At 35.5% G+C, this 21,099-nt stretch overlaps 1 protein-coding gene across 3 annotated transcripts; it reads left to right on the top strand.

The window, feature by feature from the left end:
- Positions 1-173: 173 nt before the first annotated feature.
- HUWE1 (HECT, UBA and WWE domain containing E3 ubiquitin protein ligase 1) lies at positions 174-20,930 on the top strand. Of its 3 annotated transcripts, none has more exons than XM_076623950.1 (42): positions 174-1,085; positions 2,355-2,435; positions 2,538-2,756; positions 2,880-3,119; positions 3,204-3,266; positions 3,346-3,561; positions 3,671-3,942; positions 4,018-4,294; positions 4,374-5,006; positions 5,092-5,361; positions 5,519-6,721; positions 6,803-7,089; positions 7,696-8,056; positions 8,129-11,082; positions 11,252-11,387; positions 11,609-11,714; positions 11,799-12,086; positions 12,160-12,334; positions 12,484-12,622; positions 12,695-12,821; positions 12,915-13,064; positions 13,150-13,296; positions 13,374-13,556; positions 13,650-13,827; positions 13,906-14,169; positions 14,335-14,563; positions 14,651-14,831; positions 14,929-15,298; positions 15,451-15,627; positions 15,721-16,336; positions 16,421-16,590; positions 16,664-16,845; positions 16,930-16,989; positions 17,083-17,204; positions 17,290-17,527; positions 17,608-17,883; positions 18,182-18,370; positions 18,460-18,647; positions 18,739-18,872; positions 18,964-19,129; positions 19,215-19,405; positions 19,494-20,930. In XM_076623950.1, the coding sequence occupies exons 2-42, from the start codon at positions 2,391-2,393 to the stop codon at positions 19,594-19,596; spliced, it is 12,525 nt and encodes a 4,174-aa protein (XP_076480065.1). In that variant the 5' UTR covers positions 174-1,085; positions 2,355-2,390; the 3' UTR covers positions 19,597-20,930. The 3 variants fall into 3 exon arrangements, with proteins under 3 accessions (XP_076480065.1, XP_076480064.1, XP_076480066.1); XM_076623951.1 differs by having other exon boundaries at positions 175-1,085; positions 12,190-12,334; XM_076623949.1 differs by having other exon boundaries at positions 12,190-12,334; positions 16,930-17,204.
- The last annotated feature ends 169 nt before the right edge of the window (positions 20,931-21,099 follow it).

Consider the following 21,099-nt stretch of genomic DNA (forward strand, 5'->3'; position numbering starts at 1 on the left):
TTGTACGTTCGTTCAATCAGATGTACGTACAATGGAAAGTTTGTCGGGGATTGGCTAAAAGTGAGAAGCCACGAGTCGGTGTGTTAATAATGACCTTAAGACCCATTCACATTGTGCAATTTTGTGACGCATCGGTGAATTTCGTTTCTAGACGCATGTGTCGTCGTCGTCGACACATTATAAAGAACAGTAACGAATAGTTACGAAGCGTCCTATCACCACGTAGAGTATCATCGACAGTCAACGAATCAGAGAAATTCAGTGGAAATAGTAGGACACACAGTTCGTTCGTCATATAACAAATACTGGGCCTTTCTACTGCGCAGCTCGAGAATGCAAACGTACGATTTTGAGGAATATCTGGAAGAAAGATGCGAGCCAGCTAGCAGTGGTTAAGCAGTGTTGCCTTGTTCCGCGAATCTTGTCTATAGCGATATATATACGAGAGTGTGCGTACACAAGCAGCCAGTGTGCGGTTCATATTCGGTGTATAATAAAAATCGTTGCTGGTTGAATCTTCTAACCCGTGGTTTACGCAAGGTGTTGTGTGCAGTGTCCCGTGAAGGTCGTGAACTTTTCTGGTCAAGATTATTCGAGAAGCTTGCGTATACGTGAAAGCGGAACACGAAAAAGGAGAAGGTTAAAAAAAGGAGAAAGGTGGACGATCCTCTGCGAAAAGCCTCGGTAAAATGGCGGTGATCGGTACTCCGATTGGCGCTAAGCGATAGAAGAGGATCGCGGCTCATATTCACGTTTAAGTTTTGTTTTGATTCTCTAGTTCGATACCTATCTTCACAGAAACTGGTCGATTCTCGTTCATTTCAAATCATTCGGTTTACATTTTTTCGCTCTTGCGAATTCAATTTTTTTCTCTTACCAATTTATTACGAAATTTAATAACGGCGTCTCTTATTGACCATCGCTGAAATAATATAATTGGAATCGAAGACGATCAAGGTGGTTAAGAAGAACCACCGACGGAACGGTTTTCCACGGCCGTGATGCCGCATCGTTCCGACCTCGAATTTATTGAAAGGCCATACGACAAGGACGACTCTATCAAATCCTTGTCGGCTTATCTATAGGTAAGTTTCGTGCCACGAGTGCATCTCTGCTTTCACCACTTTTGCGTATTACTATGCCTCCGGTTTTTTTTTATTTTATCGCTTTTAAATCATTTGTCAGTACGATTTGTCAATTTTAGACTATACCTAATTGTTTTAAGATGTTTTTGCAGGTATTATCCCTTTGTTATTATTTTGCACTAGTCGAACGAATCTTGTTAGGTTAGGCCCTAGAAACCGATGACTCTGCATCTTAACGAGAATATAGCCTATTTTCGCTCCTATCGTCCTTCTAACGGTCTAAACCTTTAAAATATTTAAATTTTCACAACGATGTTTCTACTTTTTTTTCTAGATGGTTCCTTTGTTTACTTAGATCCTTTTTTTCTCACTTTTTTATAATCGACGATTATATGATTTCCTTATATAGATTCTAACAAATAACTATTTACATCGATGGTACGTATTGTCACGATTTGTCATGTTTTCAAGACTTATCATGAGGTTTACAACGTCATTGTCGCTTCGAATATCGAATATCGCAGTATAACCAAACTGTGCTCCCTATTTCGAGATTTTTTAATCGATACAAATTTTCGTGCCGTTATGTCGTTTTCGTAGCAAATTTTTTGTTAGATAATAGGCGAACGAAATTATTGATTCCAAGGTGTTCGCGTATTAATGACAATGATTCTATTTTTGGTGACTATATTATCTTTAAAAAACCATATGGACAATTCTTTTAATCGACACAGAAATTATAATGATTTTTTTTATTTCGTATTATTTTATCGTTTTAATAAAATTTTGTTTGTTTAATGAATTAACGAATGTTTATGATTCATACGGAATAAGAATTTCGTAATAAAGATCATATTTATGCAATAGAAGAAAAATTTGTGAAATACTTCAACATTTTAAGAGATATTATTTAATTTGTTGCAGAGCATGAATTTAATTTTGGAAATATGAATTTGTTTTAGTGTACTCTATTAATATGATTGTATTTATTGATTAGTAAATTTGTGGTCCTTATTTAATATGATGAGATAAATATTATATAAGTTAGATCTTTTTATTAATGACGTAATGAAAATTATTGACAATAAAAAGATGAGATGAAAAATTTATTGTGTAACAATTGACATTGATTTTGATTGTTAAAATTTAGTAATTATGCTTAAAAATATAATAGGTCATTGTACATTAATACATTGTTTTATATTATATTTGCATTAAATGGAAATTGTACCAATCTTTTATAAATGTATTATAAAATCATTGTTTCAGAATTTAAATTGTTAAAGGAACCTTTTATCCGCCAAAATGAAAATTGATCGCAATAGGTTGAGAAAGTACACATCAGAAGCGGTAAGTAATATTTTAATGACATATATTTGGAAATGAATATTTCTAATAAGAAATGTTGAAGAATATGTTGAATAACGGTTGCACACATGAATAAATTTTTAGCCGGCAAAATGTCAGGCGCTTATAAACAAGTTGCGCTCATGCTCCCATGCAGAATTGCTAGAGGAGTTGAAGCAAATAGATGCATGGACTTTCGGTAAATGTGAACTCTTTCATTGGGTCGATGTATTGGATCTTAGTGATAGTATTTTGGAAGAAGCTGCAGCTAAAAGTCCAGATAATCCATGGGAATTAGCCTGTGATCTCCCTCAGAATAGAGAAGTAATTGCCAAGCTTCTTACAAACCATTATTCATAGTAACATTTACTATTATGTGTATAAATATTTAGGAAAGTGATTAGAATGATCAATGTTTTTATTGCATATTTATTTCACTTTTTATAGGCAAAAGAACTTCTCCTCTGGGTTCTCCATCTTACAACATTGTTAATCGAACACTCATACTCGCGACATTTATACAGTAGCATGGAACATCTTGTAACTTTGTTATCAAGCTGTGACATGCATGTTGTCCTTGGTGTATTAAATATTCTTTACATGTTCAGTAAACGTAGCAATTTCATTGCACGTTTAAACAGTGACAAGAGGCAAGCTTTATTAAGTAGACTTACTCTTTTAGCAGAGGTGAGACATATACATTGATTGATTAGTACTTTATTAGAATACTGCAAGTTCACAAGAATACTAAACGTAATCTTTACATTCTAGAGTTGGGGTGGTAAAGAAAATGGATTTGGTTTAGCAGATTGTTGTAAAGAGTATCCAGACAAGGTAACCTAAATTCCATAACCAACAGCTGCCTTTAAGATATGCTCCAATGAACTATAATTTTTTCATATATTTTTTTCAGCCACTTCCAACAAGTGCCACAACATTGCATTTTGAATTTTATGCAGAAAATCCTTCAACAGACACCAATGCCACATCAACCACTGGTACAAAAAAATCTGGACAGACGAATTTTGTAACGTGTATACATATAGAAAATCTGGATAAACTGGGTAAAACACCAGCACAAATTATGAATGATTTATTGAAAGTTAATAACGTACCTCAAGATCGACAGGTAAATATTATTTCTTTCAATATTTAATTCGGTATTTAATATTTAATGTATATAATTATTTAATGAATGAATAAATATTTAAGTTTATTGTTTTCTTTTTTTCTTTTAGATTGCGTTATTCACACATGTAAGACTGGCACACAGTTTCTCTGACTATCGAAGACGATTGCAATGTGTACACGCTCGGCTGCAAGCATTATCCATACTTGTATATAATAGTGAACTTGAAGAAAATGCACATAGTTTGCTGCATCCTGGGCTTTTAGAAGAATTAGTTGAATTACTGGAACTTCCATACGCACATCTTGTTGAATTACGGGCAGCCGCACTACGAACTCTTACTAGTATTATTCACTTAGACCGTAATCCACATTTTCCAAAGTAAGTGAAAGTTTAACGTATGTTGATGCAAATATAATTTTTCAGTATATTCATATAATTTCAATGATTTTTCAGAAAACCTAGTTCAAGGCTAAATATGATAATCGACGTTACTGGAGCTAACTCATATCACGGATTTTTCCCCGTATTAATTCGCACGTGTATTTCAACACTGATTTCTTTACAATTTGAAGGACAGCCGTTCCCTTTATCGCTTGCGACAGCATTGTTTAGCTTTCTTTATCATCTTTCGAGTTACGAAGCGGGTTGCGAAGCTCTCGTTAGTTGTGGGATGATGGAAAGTTTGTTAAAAATTATGAATTGGCCTGGTAGCGAGTTTGAACATCTAACGGTAAAATTTTTCTATAATTTTTTTGTATATCTAATTGTATAAAACTTTTAAATTTAATTATCTATTTTCTTTTTTACAGTTTGTAACAAGGGCAGTTCGCGTTATAGATTTAATAACGAATATAGACATGCAAGGATTCCAAGCTCATGGTGGTTTAGCGAGTTTTATTAATCGACTCGATATGGAAGTGAATGTTTGTAGGAAGGAACAACCTTTTGAAATAGAGCCAATACATTACCAAGATAATTCACAAGCCACTCGTGAAAGGTCCATGGATCGCGATGAAAATTCTACGTCTTCACGTGCGTATGATGAACGCGAGGAATCGTCAAATCCCATGGAATTTTCGGAAGATGAAAATATGAGTTCCAAAACTGATGATAAAAACGAACAAATGCCAGATTATTCGGCTGGGAAGACCGGGAAAATTTGCCTGCCACAGCGAGTTACACTTCTGAAGGCGTTGTTAAATTTTATTAAGAAAATTATCCAAGATCCCACATTCTCTGATAGTATTCGACACGTTATGGAGGGTACTTTACCTTCTTCTTTAAGACATATTATCAGTAATTCAGAATATTATGGTCCTTCTCTGTTCCTTATTGCAACGGATGCTGTAACAGTATATGTTTTCCAAGAACCATCTTTATTATCATCCTTGCAAGATAATGGATTAACCGAGCTCGTATTACATGCTTTATTAATTAAAGAGGTAATTAAACTGATCATTTGTTTTAGGTAATATATAGTACAATATATTACTAAAATGTTTATCAATATTTTAATATTGTGTACAGATTCCTGCTAGTAGAGAAGTACTGGGATCACTGCCTAATGTGTTTAGTGCTTTGTGTTTAAATCAACGTGGTCTGGAATCGTTTGTAAAGCGACGTCCTTTCGAACGCTTGTTTAAAGTATTATTGTCTCCACTTTATCTGCCTGCGATGAATCGACGTCGAAGCACAGATCCTTTGGGTGATACAGCTTCGAATTTAGGTAACGCAATGGATGAGTTAATGAGACATCAGCCAAGTTTGAAAGTTGACGCAATTGCTGCTGTTATAAAGGTATTACATGTTTCTCTTTCATGTAATGTATTCCCTAAATATACTTTGTATAATATTTATTAAATTTAGAATCGGCAAATATGATGTGAATTATAATAATGCTACATTATGTATATAATATTTATATCAATAATATTTAATTTTTTTGTGTGTATAGCTACTAGAAGAACTTTGCGTATTGGGTTGTGATCCTCGTTATATATGCTTACAAGCTGAAGATAAATTCGACAATACCCAATCGAATACAACTACTGGGAATCGTCAATCTTCTGGACAATCGGTTGGAGTTGGAGTTGGAGATTCTGGCGGAGGGGGAGGCGGTGGAAGTGGAAGCAGTAGCGACGAAGAAGAAGAGGATGAAGAAGAAGCCAGTACAAGTTCTCACCCACAACGCGAAGAACAGTGTTCGTCGTCCACTGCTCAACCAGTTCCACCACCTCAACCCAGGGAGAAGACTCCAATAGCTTTGATGGAATACATACAGAACGTTACAAAATTCGTTGACGCTATTCTAAGTAACAATTCGACGGACGATCACTGCAGAGAGTTCGTTGCACAAAAAGGCCTCGTGCCACTACTATCAATCCTGGGACTACCCAATCTTCCTGTCGATCATTCGGTTGCACAAACAGCGCAAGCTGTGGCAACAGTTTGTAAAAGTATTTTAAACCTCGCACATGAGCCGCTTGTTCTTAAAACTGGTTTGTCCCAGTTAAACGAAGTTCTGAATCTATTGAAACCATTGTACAATTATATGGAAGCTCCAGGAGGGTCTGTTTTGTTACATGAGCTTGTCAATGCTCCGAATCTGGAAACAGCCTTTACTAGTGATACGGCAACGCCTTTACTTCATGCTATGAATGCCGCTTACGGATACATAATAATGTTCGCGCAAGTATGTCGCACTAGCCAGAGCGAAATCAGAAACTTGGCTATGAATCACTGGGGCTCAGAGCTTGGTCTGACTGTTCTGAAAGGTCTGTCGGAGCTATATACAGCTCTGATTTGGGAAAGCACAGCGTTATTAGCTCTCACCACGGAAGATTTTATCCCAGCTGGCTGCGACTTTGGGAAAGAAGATATGGATAAATTAATACGTCCTGAATCAACAAACGAGGGCGAAAGTAGCGGCTGGTCTGGTGGTGCCTCCTCGGATATGGGAAGTAATGGAATGACTACAGCCATGGAAGCTTTAAGTACGGACCCACCTCCTGTACCTATGGAAGTGGATGAGAAACCAAGTGTCACTACAGGAAGAATATCTCCGAACTCTCATCGAATCACATACCCTAAGCACTTGCTGGGACTTACATCTAAAATGGGCAGAGCATTGGCAGAACTCTTTGCCATACTTGTAAAGGTACATAAAACCCGACATTTAAATTTTGGAATTTTGTATGTTTCGCATTCTCGTATTTAATAATTGCTAAAATTTATTCAGCTTTGTATGGGCTCCCCAATCAGACAACGTAGAGGACAACAAGTGCCTCCAATACCAGCTCTTCCCTCACAAGCATCTAGAAGTGTAGCAACTGCTTTAAATTGCGTATTAATTCGTGGATTATCATGGGACAAATTACCACCATCAACTGTACCAAAACTTCAAGTGACTTTTTTGATGTGCACTCTGAGTTTCGTGTCTCCTGCACTATTTGACGAAAAAGGTTATCCATTTCATTTGATGCTTCAGAAGTTCGTCAAACTGGGCGGACAAAACGCATTCTTCGCGTAAGTAAATTTATCTTCAGAATCTTTAATATGGGTATTCAATAGTATTCAATGCGATTTTTTTAACACTTTTGATAATGTAAAAAAAAAATGTTTCAACCAGAAGTTGATCTGTTTTGAATTGGCTACAAATTGAAATACTTAAAATTGCCAAAAAATGCTTCTGTCTATAAAAAATCAAGATCTGATAACGTTCTGTTAACCCAAATTTCACATGTTAATGTTTCTATGAATTAATAAATCTAAGATTTCTGAACTCAAGGTCATCTGAAGGTGATAGTATTGTAAGTCATTGAACTCCTTTTGACATGAGTTACTATGTCTATGTATTACTATGTACTACAATGCTATGAAATCAAAAATGCATCATGTCATTTAAAAAAGTGAAAATGACCTTGATATTTTATCGAAAGAAACACTTTTTGACACATTTTAAATATTGCAATTTGCAGCTGATTCAAAACAGATCAACTTTTGTTTGAAATATTTTCGTGCAACATTATCGGAAGTACTTGAAAACTCGTGCACATCATTTTGTTGAATACTTTGTATAAGTTTATATAACAAAACAGCTTTAAATCACTCAATATTTTTGTATATTTTTAGTGCTTTTCATTGGGTATTATCCGGAGGAGGACAGTTTCCATTGTCTGAGGGATTAGAACACCCGAATTTGCCTGATTGTACTGGAGAATTCTTAGATGGGTGGCTGATGATCTTAGAAAAAATGGTGAACCCTAAAACACTCCTTGATTCACCATACGTTGTTTCATCAAAATGCACTGGAATATACAAGGTGTATGAAACATTCGATCCTATAAAATACCTCACGGATATTCACAAGGAAGCTTTCGAGGCAGTGATGCTAATGTGGGGAAAAAAACCCTTGAAAAATTATGGAGTTCACATGACAGAACTTATATTATCTATTTTACGACATATTCTACGAAGTGAACAGATTATTAAGGTACATATATTTTAAATATTTGTGTAATACTAATTCAAAATACCACGATTATTTAACACTATCATTTTACAGGAACACGCTGAGAAAGAAGAAAACAGCGAAGGAGCTATTGGTGGTAGCACCAGTGGAACTAGTGGAATTGGAAGAGGTGGAACAATATCTGATCGTAGAGAAGAACCAGAAGCTGATGTAAATCCGGAGCATCTCAGACAGCTGATGGACATGGGCTTCAGTAGAGCTCATTGCATAGAAGCTTTGCTTCATACTTTGACAGTTGAACAAGCCACTGATTATTTACTAAGTAATCCTGCTACCTTACGTAGATCAGATGTGCCAACAGGTGATGTAAGTGGACAAGACCTGATAATGGATTTGGAATTGGTAGACGATGATCAGATAATGCACGCGATAGCGATGTCGCTTGGAGAAACGACGGAAACGCGAAAAGTTTTCAGCGCAGAAGAATCTACTACGCGCGAGACTACCACTATCACAGAGAGCATAGACAAATTCACACAGAACGCTTTAAGTCAGTGCTTGAATTTACTAGATCTCATGCCTGACACTGTATACAGAATATGCGACTTGCTAGTCGCTATCGCTAAAAGAAATGGAGATGAATGGCGTGATAATATGTTACGACAACTCATGAAAGAAATTGGTAGTCTAGTAGATTATTTGATAGAAGTTGCTGAGAGCAACGATCCGAACGCTGGAGTAAAATTAGTGGAATGTAAAGAAGCTAGCAAAGTTACGGGACGTATTTACCTGTATACGATGTTCTTCGAGGGAACATTCCAGGAAATGCGTGTACCCTGCGCTCAGATCGTGGAAGAGTATGCTATTTTGAACAAACTTGTACGTCTGCTAGTGGTAAGCGAGGGTCCACTAACAGCGAGTAAAAGTAAGATCGTTAAAGAAGGTAATAAGGATGCATCATCTGCAAAAACTAGGAAATGGCTTGCACCTTTGTTGTTACTGATCGAGCGGTTAGAGAAAGTGGCAGTACTAACAAAGAGGAAAGAATTGATGTACAAGGTAACAACTAGAATGTGGAAGTGGTTTGATCTGAGCACAGGAAAATGGAATTTATATTCACCAGTGAATAATCGAATAATTAATGATGCATACTGGGCCGGCGAATCTAGCACTAGAGTAACATGTAACAGGCGAAGATACGTGATAAACTTTTCTTGCATGACTCAAGTTAATGAAGAGAGCGGTAACAGAAGACCCATCACGATGGGCTTTAAATTGCATACTGGAAACGAGGGCGGTGGTTCTGGTTCTGGTTCTGGTTCTGGTTCTGGTTCTGGTTCTGGTTCTGGTTCTGATTCGACTATGGACACTGACGAAAATCGAGTGGAAGACAAACGGAATACAGTACTGCAAGGATTAGATCCTAGCATGGCCCCAAGCATTATACGTGCCTGTGTAAGACTGATGGCTATTCCAGTGGATCGCGATGCTTTGCATGCATCTATGAAAGTTTGTCTGCGACTTACAAGAGATTACGAGAACGCCGAGATATTTGTTCGAGAAGGTGGTGTGAGACTCCTTCTAGAAATGTCTCAGGCAAGCAGTTTCATTGGATGCATAACTTTGAGTACCCTCTTAATAAGACATGCTTTAGAGGAACCATGTACTCTTCGGCTAGCCATGGAGAAAGTAATTCGTAGTCGCACTCAAGGCAATATTCCTCCAGCGTGTAAAGAAATTTTGTTTATGACGCGTCAGATCAACAGTGCCGTCTGCCGCAATCCAGAAGTTTACAGAGAGGTTTGTGAAAACATTTTAAGAGTTGACATCCGTTTATTAGGGAAAGAAGATGACGACAATAGATTGATTGTAAAAGCTCTTCCACCAAGTCATTCATCAGTAATGCCAATGGCGGAGAAGGCCTCGATATCCGTTGTGAAGGATCTTCTGAATGCTCTTATAAAACCTATGCCAGTAGTTTCTGACGAAAAGTCCTCTACACCAACAAGGAGTCCAGAGAAGAAGCCAACCTACTCCAATGTAGCAAGTTCATCTTCTCGACGAGATGTTCTCAGAAATAACGCAACGACACCAAATGATACGATTGACGAGGAGGATCAAGTCTCTCAAATAATACCAATGAAGATTTATTCAGACAGCAGTAACAACAGCAAAGTGGAACCAGAAGAGGCAGAAAAACCTTTGCTGACAAAATCTGCTATTCTAAAGATACTTGCAGAAACTGTTCGTTCATACAGTGCAGTTGCAAGCTTGATCACAGAGCATGTGTATCGAGCAGGACAAAGTGAAATGGTACCTGAATACACAACAGCTCTTGCTTTTCTTCTCGACAAGCTTCTACCAATGTCACCAGAGAATTCAACTGACAAACAGTGCAGCAGTATGGCAAGGATGTTGATAGCTGCTATTGCCTCCTGCAATCATTCCCCAGACGTTCAAACTACTTTAGTGACTGAAGTGAAAGCAGCTCTAACAAGAACCCTAGCTCTTCCTGAAAGCAATGAGAAGCATGCACAGCTTCAATTATTGGTTGGTTTGATTTCTACAATGATTGATAGTTGTCCACCAACTTCCTACAATCAGTTGAGGACCTCCTTGAAGATGCACCAGTATAACAATGTCAACTATATCGTGAGAATTATGCTGAGAAAAGGGATAATCACTGACTTGGCAAAGATTCCACACAGTTTGGATCTCTCAAGTCCAAATATGGCTGCTACGATCAATGCAGCTTTGAAACCTTTGGAAACACTTTCAAGAATTATAAATCAACCAATGCCAGGAACCGTCAATAGCAAATTTTCCAAACCAAAAGGTAGAACAGTTCAAGAGGAGCCTATTGGAGAACAAACAGGGACTACAACATCGGAAGCAACACATGCTGTTGGAGAGGAAACAAACGAGGACGCAGAGAATACGGAGCATGATATATCCGTTACTGCAGAGAGTCTGGAGCCCACTTCAGAAAGCCAAGTGCACGAGGACGAAGCTGCTTTAGAAGATATTATGGACCAGCTTCTTGAAAGGTAATCATATATAATGTTTTTCATTTTTGTGAAATTATTTCTATGAAATATTAACGTAAACTGTGTGTGTGCGCGCGCGCGTGTGTGTGTATGTGTTTGTGTGTGTGTATATTTTTATACAATACATAATTTTAAGTTCATATAAGCTACTGTACTTATAATCAAATAGTGTACTATTTTCCAGGGATGGCCCGGGCGTGACGGAAGATCAGTCTTCCCGACCGCACAGGCCAATGGACATTGACGAGGAGAGCCTTGCGATACGAGACGGGGAAGCTGACTTCGATCCAACACGGGATGCTACGGTAGGAGTTCAACCTATATCTATTTTGAAAAGTTCATCTTTCTAAGAAAATTACTTTTGAAATAAAAAAATAAGATGTTTATTAAATTTTTTCTTGCAAAATAAAAAATATAGAATATAGTGATTTTTTAATATTTTTTAAAGTACAATAATATGTAATAACATATAAATTGAGTATTTTACAAGATTTTTATTTTATGGGAATATAATTATATTTTCTAGGAGGATTTGATGAGCTCCGATTCAGACTCAGATAGCAACCCATCTGACGATAACGAGGATGAAGTACAGGACGATGAGGATGAAGAGGAAGAAGAAGAGGATGATGGTAATTTTATCATCTTTTAAATACGCAATAGAAATTTTTCTTCAATTGGACTGTATGAATAAATATTAAAACGATGTTTATCAGGAGAAGAAAACGAGGAAGAAGAAGAGGAGGAAGAAGAAGGGTCCTCAAATTACGAGGAAGATGGAATTGAATTTTACGAGGACGTAGGAGAAAGTGGTGTATTCAGAATGATTCCATCGACGGATCGTGACGGTAGTAGTGTCGTAATGATTCGACATAATATCGATAATCAGGACAACGTGAACTCTTCGACTACGGTCACACCACGATCTAGTCTTCCATGGAGTACGACGTTTCCTCTTCCTTTGGGTTTATTTGAAAATCCTCCTTCAATTTCTGAAAGTAGTGGTGAGCATAAAATCACAGTATATAATGATTTTTAATAACGATATCAAGGAAGTCGTATAGAATGATAAAATAGGTAATATGGAATTTTTGTTTATTTGTGCAGGTATTAATTCCCATTCCTTGCTAATACCACAAAGCGGTTTGGACGCTACTAATACAAGAGGTCAGAGAGCTGTACGACCACGGAGATATCAGTATCTTCAATTACCAAATCCACGAAATCCAAATCCACCAGTAATATTACAAAGGTAAATTAATTCGAGCTTAATTGTATTAAATATATTCAGATGAATTTTATGTAAAAATGAAATTAAAACACAGAACATAAAATTTATATTAAAAGAAAAACTGGTTTCATCTATAAAAGTATGCAATAATATTACATTTGTAATTATAGATTGTTAGGCCCGACTGCACAAGGGATTCCATTATCTGCTAGTCAGGTATTGGCTTCCAGTTTTCGGGATACTCGTGTTGTTGTAATGGATGGTGTTGGAATATTGACAAACCAAGAAGAAGAACAAATAGACTTTGTGGTTTGTAGATTGTGATTGTTAAATGGTACTAATTTATTCTAGATGTTTCTTCATTTATAAAAATTCTTTTAGGATCAATCTGGCTATCTTTTCGGGTCTAGTCTTGCAACCACTGTGAATAATACTCCTACTGCTTTACATTGGTGGATCGAAGAAAGCAAATTATTAGATGGAGATTCTCAGACGGATTGTTGTGTTGGTAAGTAGCAAGATTGGAAAGAAATTCGTTAATTTAATATTTTTTTCTTTATGAAAGATGAAATTTGATAAAATAAAATAATTTTTGTCTTAGGTATTGTACATAAATTAATTCCTGAACTGGAAAAACGCAGGAACGCGGAATTGGGAGAGCGACGAGAAAGACGTAAAATGCAATATGCTTCTGAGAAAAAGAATGAAAAGGATAACAAAGATGGAAAGGATCATTTAAATAACACAGAATGTACGTTAATTGTAACTAATCATTTTAATTGTATTTTACAAGTAGCTTATATAATATATGTTTATTTTCAATAAAATTTTTTTAGCTGGTTCTTCCGCTATAATATCCATGGATGAACAAATATCAACTGCATCAACATCACAAAGGGAAGATACGAATAATTTTGTTCCTAGATTTGAAACTTGCGCAGAAACGACACGAATAGAACGTACTCTCGATGAAGATATAATCGGTATAATTTTCAGACATTTCTAGTTAGTTCAATTTTGCAATAAGACTCTATATTATACATTAAATATTGACTATTAGATGTGACTGGTGAAATGGATGCAACAATACAAGAAGAAGAACGACCTCCGCCTCCACCCCCGGAAGAACAACCGGCAGAACCCAGAGATCCCCGAATGAGCAATAGAAATCCAACTTTAGAACTTGCTGAAAGTATAGTGGATTCCGTGCTTGGGCCTTGCGCATCTGAAGCAAGCAGACTAAGTAATTTAATTTATTTGAAATTCATTTTATAGGCTAATCATTTCCTTCTCGGATACAAGAATTTTTTAACAATATAAATGAATTTTATTACAGGACAATCTGAACGTACTGTTGAAGGACCTAATACTAATGAAACATCTACTAGTCGATCCAACACGTCCATAGTTGTCGATTTCAGTCAGGAACCTAACGAAGACTTACTAAGAGAAAGTGACTCGTCTGAATGGATAAGAATTCTTACCGACGACAGTCAATCGAATGTCGAACGAAAGTAAACAGTTTTATTTTGTATTCGTATCAAGTCAGAAAGATATTTGTAAAAAAAATTTATTTTATTTTTCTGATATAGTGCGAACATACTCAATCAAGGACCTACCACTTCCGCATCAGAAAATGTTAATTCAGGAACATCAGAACAACAGCAACAACTACCTCCACAACAACAACAACAACAACAACAGCAAGAACCACAACAGTCCCAAGAACAATCGCAACAGCGACAACAACCAAACCAACAGTCTCAAGAACAACAATTACCCGATGGCGTAGATCCTTCTTTCTTAGCCGCGTTACCAGAAGATATGCGCGATGAAGTTATCGCTGAGCAACTTAGGTATCTATATACTAGATTTAATAAAAGTGAGAAATAAAAGTATCTGTGCAATAGATATATAGATGTAAAAAGAGTAATATTTTATATATTATTAAATATATTCGAATAGATAACTTAACATTCGGTCTTGAGATCTGTAATGTTTATAACCTGAAATTTTCGTAGGCTTCAACGAATTCGACAACGAGCACAGGCAACCGTAGTTGAAGAATTAACAGGTCCGGTTGAAGTTAATCCGGAATTCTTAGCAGCTTTACCTCCAGCTATCCAAGAAGAAGTTCTTGCGCAACAACGTTTGGAACAACAACGACATGCAGCTGCAAGCGCTAATCCAGAAGATCCAGTTGATGCAGCTGCATTCTTCCAAAATTTGCAACCTTCTCTTCGACAAGCGGTCAGTAAATAATTGTTTTTACTCGTATTTTATTAGAATACTTTTATGTATAATATTTGAATATTCTAATTTTGTTTATATTTACAGATTTTGACTGATATGGAAGAATCGCAAATATCAGTTCTTCCGCCAGATTTAGCCCAAGAGGCACAGAACCTTCGAAGAGAATGGGAAGCTCGAAATAGACACATAATGCAAGATCGATTCCTTAATCACGTTAGCCAAGGAAATGCTGCCTTGTCCAGTATATTACGGAATTCTGGTAGAGGTAAATAATAATTATTATTCATTAACAGTTTCCTTTTCTTATTTATATTTGAAAAACTTAATTAGAAGAACTAATTGAACGCGAAACAAAATAATAGGTAGAGGTGGTGGTACGCGTTATGCAATTCACACAGTAGCACAAAGAGGATGGCAGCCATGGTCACATGGTGACCCTAGTATAACGCATCACGGAGCCGGTCTACGACTCAGAGGCAGACAATTGTTGGATCATGAGTCAATGGCTTGCGTATTGGTATTACTGTTTGTTGATGAACCAAAAATTAATACGTTAAGGCTTCATAGAGTTATCAGGAATCTTTGCTATCATGGTAGCACAAGGGAATGGGTAGTTAGAGCCTTACTAAGTATCATGGAAAGAAGTAACGATGAAAATAAAGATATAGCCATGGATTTTGGTGGAAAGTTCAGAAGGAAAAGCTTAGTGCCCATGATGCACCACGATTACTGGTAAGACATTTTTACTATTCTTTATAAATGATTTTTATAATACTAATATTTTTATAAAATTTGTATAATCTTTAGAATTATTTATAAACCCTCTAAAGAATGTTACCCTATGTTTACTTGTGTCGAATCTTCTAATCTCAAATTTCTTTTAGTGCCCCCAAAATATTTGACCAAAGAAGCAGTGCACAGTCATGGTTGAATATTAGTATTGATGCTGCACTTGGATGCAGAGCAAACGTTTTCCACATTGTCAGGCATGGTGGCAAAAAGTCAGAAAGGCAAGGCAGTAGTATCGCCATTCATCCACAAGCAGCACCTACAGTATGCAGGTAAGTTAATTAAATCCCTTAATGATTAGTAGTCATTGATTATTTATAAAATGTTTACATTGTTTTTATAATGTAATGCTTATATTTTTTCAGACATACGTTAGAGTTATTAATATCGTTGGCTAAAGGTTTTCCTGGCTATTTTGTGCCAATTAAGTCTAAAGAATCAGATGAGAAAGAAAGTAACAAAGAGAAAGACTCAAGTAATAAAGAAGAAACCGGTTCGAAAGGTAAATCTACATCGAAACCTGGGAAAAGCGATCAACCAGATTTTTGGGACATGCTGCTGAAACTTGACTCATGTGCCTCGAAGAAAGGAAAATCTGTTGCAAGATCTCATTCAAACTCAAACTTAGGAAATGATTCCGAACATAATACAACTACCTTTGAATCCTCCGCTTTTGGCCAATTAATTTCGATGTTAAACTGGTCGGTCATTAAACGTAGCAGCCAGCTGACGGACAAAGTGTTGAAATTGCTGTCTCTAATTTCGATCGGATTAACGGAAGTGAATCCGTATCGCAGGCAGGAAGGAAACAAAAACAAGAGAACAGATGTAAACAAAGAACAAAGCGTCGCTGCGCCGGAAGAACATCTGAAATTGGCTGTACAAGTATTGACAAGCAAAAGTTGTTCCGAGGAAGGACTCGAAGATGCAACAGCTTTATTGCTTAATTTGTCTCATTGTCCTGATCCTACTAGACAATTGGTAATATCCTTATTAAATTCTGTTTTATTTATTCATGCGTTATAGTATGTACTATATATTTAGTTTTGAATAATTTCTTCACAGATATTGAAATTACTCTTGGAAGGCGCTATGGAATTGGCTAATGTTGTCTGTGAGCACATCAAAGATTTACTGATGGAGTTAAAAATTTTGAATCGTGAACTCAGACGAAATTCTATCGAAGAGCAACCTTCAACTAGTAGTGGCGGTTCTCGTTGGGTTCTCTTAGATAGGTATATATTTCGAATTATCTTTCTTTTTTATTTATATCGATATATATTTTAACATTGTGATAATTTATTACAGGTTTACCAACGAGAATGTAGTTATAACTGCACCAAGTAAAGTTAAAGCTGGCAGTGATCTTCAGTTACCATCCATGGCTGCTCTCGTTAGCAAAACTTCTAGTCAGGCATTCTTCTTAAGAATACTTAAAGTGATTGTACAAATAAGGGAAGCAGTACGTTTAGCAAACAATAAAAAAACATGTATGTTTAAGAATCCTATTTTTATTACTGAAATATTATCATTGTAACAAAATTATCGAATTCATTTTTAATATTTTTTTTCAGCCAATCAAAGTTCCGAAAGTTCTGTAGATACTGGAAATACTAACCAAGCTTCAGAGTCAGGTAATTTACAGTTTTATATATTCACAAATGTTTCAGGGAGCTGTGTTAGTTTCCATAGTTATCTAACTAACTTTATAATGTCAAATTTTGTAGGTGAAGACAAGCTTCCATTATTAAGTGAAAGCTTAGTACTAGATCATCTGTGGGAGACACTTAGCGCTTGTTTATTAGAATTGGAGTATACTCCGGATCAACATGCAGTCTTAGTGCTGCAGGTAAAATATCTGTACTTTCTATATGTTGCTTTATACATGTATTCCTTTAGACAGTTTATTATACATTATGCATTATATCTTATAGCCCGCCGTAGAAGCATTTTTCCTAGTACATTCATCATCAAGTACTTCTCGCGATCGTCACCTAAGTACAAATACAGAGACTCGCGAGGTTGTTCCTGACTTAACACCTGTTTCGCCAATCTACTCAGACAACGAAGGCACGTCTCAATCGGAAGCTACTATTAACACTTCTTGGGATATACAACCTCCGCCACAGAAGACGTTACCACCGGACCAACTCAAGTTCCTTAAATTTGCGGGTATAATATAATAATAATAATAATAGAATAAATATGATAATAATACTATATTACTCATACTCTTTGTATTTTTATTGCAGAGACGCACAGAACTGTTCTAAATCAAATTCTCCGTCAAACGACGACGCATTTAGCAGATGGACCATTCTCTGTGTTAGTGGATCACACAAGGGTTCTCGATTTCGACGTAAAAAGACGATACTTCCGAACAGAATTAGAACGAATGGATGAAGGTATTCGTAGGGAAGAACTGGCAGTGCATGTTCGCAGAAATAATGTATTCGAAGATTCGTTCCGTGAGCTTCATAGGCGTAATGCCGATGAATGGAAGAACCGATTTTACATTGTCTTTGAAGGTAAATAATGTATAATGATCATTGCTAGACTGCAGATGTCTATACAAATCTATATTTCTATGAGCACTTAAATAATTATTTTCTTTAAAAATTTGTTTGAGTTGAGTCACTTTTGAAATACATGCACGATATATACATGATATGTAAAAATGTACAAAATATTCAAAGGTATTTTTTATAATATTTAGAGAATGATGTATATCTCTATTTAAGTTTTATTTTTTTTTCTTGTATTTATAAAAACCTGCATATAAATGAACATTATATGAAATCTTATTTCAAAACATTTTTACTTTAGGCGAAGAAGGACAAGACGCTGGAGGATTGCTTAGAGAGTGGTACGTTATTATCTCCAGAGAAATCTTCAATCCTATGTACGCTCTGTTCACCGTAAGTCCTGGAGATCGGGTTACATATATGATAAATTCCTCCTCGCATTGCAACCCTAATCATTTATGTTATTATAAATTTGTCGGTCGAGTTATCGGTGAGTTTTCTCTTTTATATTTTCAATAACGTTATATTTTCAACGACAAGAATGACGAAAATAATTAATATTTATGATTATTATTACAGCTAAAGCAATTTATGACAACAAGTTATTAGAATGTTATTTCACGCGCAGTTTTTACAAACACATTTTGGGAATACTTGTGAAACACACAGATATGGAAAGTGAGGATTATAGTTTTTACAAAGGACTCGTATATCTCACAGAGCACAACATTGCTGATCTTGGATACGAATTAACCTTCTCTACAGAGGTAAATTCCATTTCTCATTTACTTACATTATCGTATTGTGATATGGCAAATACAATCGTAATGTGCGTAATTTCACAATTCACATTTTTAGGTAAACGAATTCGGTGTGAATGATGTACGTGATTTAATACCAAACGGTCGTAATATCGTAGTTACTGAAGAAACAAAATTAGAGTACATTCGGCTTGTATGTCAAATGAAAATGACCGGAGCAATACGTAAACAGTAAGTGAAATAAAGATTAATTTCAATATTGTAACTTTTCTATGCATCAAAAAGATTCGTATTATATACAATATTTCTTATTTACTTATAGATTAAACGCGTTCCTAGAAGGTTTCTACGATATTATTCCAAAACGACTGATCTCTATATTCAATGAACAGGAACTTGAATTGTTAATTAGTGGATTACCCAATGTAGATATTGAGGATCTTAAAGCTAATACTGAATATCATAAATATAATGCAAATTCCCTACAAGTAAGTATTTAACAACTTATTTTTATCTAAAAAGTATTCTTTTAATCTGATGTTAAAGTAATAAATATGTTTATTTGAAATTTAGATTCAATGGTTCTGGCGAGCATTACGAGGTTTCGATCAAGCAGATAGAGCTAAATTTTTGCAATTCGTCACCGGAACTTCGAAGGTTCCGTTACAAGGTTTTGCTGCTTTAGAAGGAATGAATGGTATACAAAAGTTCCAAATTCATCGAGAGGATAGATCCACAGATAGGCTTCCGTCAGCACATACATGGTAAATTAACATTAATTTCTTTCCTATTTTATCTTTCTTTTAAATTCTTTCGTATCTTAAACTTAATTTCTCATATTATCGTTTCTAGTTTCAATCAGCTAGATCTACCCGTTTACGAAACGTACGATAAACTTCGCACGAATTTATTGAAAGCGATCCACGAATGCAGCGAAGGATTCGGTTTCGCCTAAATTTCTGCAAAGTTGAGCAAATTTTGCGTGATTTTGCACGAAAATCTAAGAGCGAAGACAAAATAAAAAGATATAAGAAATATAGCAGAAAAAACAACCGAATGAACAACAAAGGAGAAAAATGATTAAAATATTGACAAAACAATTGTAAAAGTATCGATTGATCTTCGCTCAAGATTTAGTATATAAATTTTTACTCCGCTATATACATATTAAAACTGAAGGCGTATGTATATACGTAAAATTAACGATGTAATTACTGATGATTCGTCGCTAGAGTTTATTTTGTTGAATGATCTTTAAAAAAAAAAAAACGAGGGAGATGCAGAGCTTAATGATAATTCCTGATGGAAAGGAAGACTTAAAAAATCGGACACTTTAGTTAAGGATCTTAACAGTTAAGAGATAACGAATAAGAATTCAATGTAATTCGTCGTTAGAGAAAAAATGAAAAAAGAGGATGCAGCGGGATGAAATAAATATGTAATATAATTGTGACTCAAAGCGGCTCTACTCTGAAAGCAGAATTCAAACATATGGGTAGAGAAGAAAAAAAGGCAGAAACGATTTGTTGCCATGACGAAGAAAGGCAAATGGAAAAGTGATGGAGAAGTGTGCCTGTATTTCGAGTACGTGTTTATTTCATATTATGCGTAAAAGAAAGCTGCCAGGAACCTAGGATCTGTACGTGAGGCAAGAAAAAAAAAAAAAAAGAAAAAGAAAGAAAAAGAAATGTATTGTATGTAACAGTATGAGTGGGTGTGTATGTAAAATGAACGAATGCGAAACAGAGAGTAATATTCAAGAAACCAATTAGACACGAGCCTAAATATGAGGAAAAGAAGAATATTTCACGATGTTATATCCTTAACGCCCGCAAGAAAAAAAAACGTATGGTTGTACACTATTAGTATTAATAATTATATTATCTAATTCTTAATCGATAGTAATAATCATTAATTAATATCGTTTTAATATTAATCATTTGAGAAATGTGATGTTAAAAAGGAAGTCATGTAATATTCTTTTCCTTTTTCTTTACTTTTTCCTCTGGATATATAGCGCAAAATCACGTCCAATTCGCCCAACTCTCCAAACTTTTAATATCCTTGAACTTCCTTTAATCAGTTTCAATTTCCAAACGTTTCTTCTCTGGGGAAACGTGTAACGGGACTCTCGCAATCGAGCAGATGTTAATTTTTGTAAACACATCGAATAGGACAATATACGTTGAAGAAATACATAGATCCATCGGACTCTTTTTCGCGACATTGTTAGGGAGTTATTGCTTAGGAATTCGCAAAATAAACTAAATGTTGTATTTCTTATAAAAACTATTGTCTCTTTTTTTTTTTAAATTACACAAGAAGACACCTTTGATAGCATAGCATTTTAATAAACGTTAAATCACGTAATTATACATATATAAAGTATAAAGGTTACCATAAGAGTCACGTTGATCGAAAATGAAATAGTATGGGAAATCCATATGAGTGAGATGTT

This window comes from Bombus vancouverensis, chromosome 13, assembly GCF_051014615.1.
Source record: "Bombus vancouverensis nearcticus chromosome 13, iyBomVanc1_principal, whole genome shotgun sequence".
Classification (NCBI taxonomy): domain Eukaryota; kingdom Metazoa; phylum Arthropoda; class Insecta; order Hymenoptera; family Apidae; genus Bombus; species Bombus vancouverensis.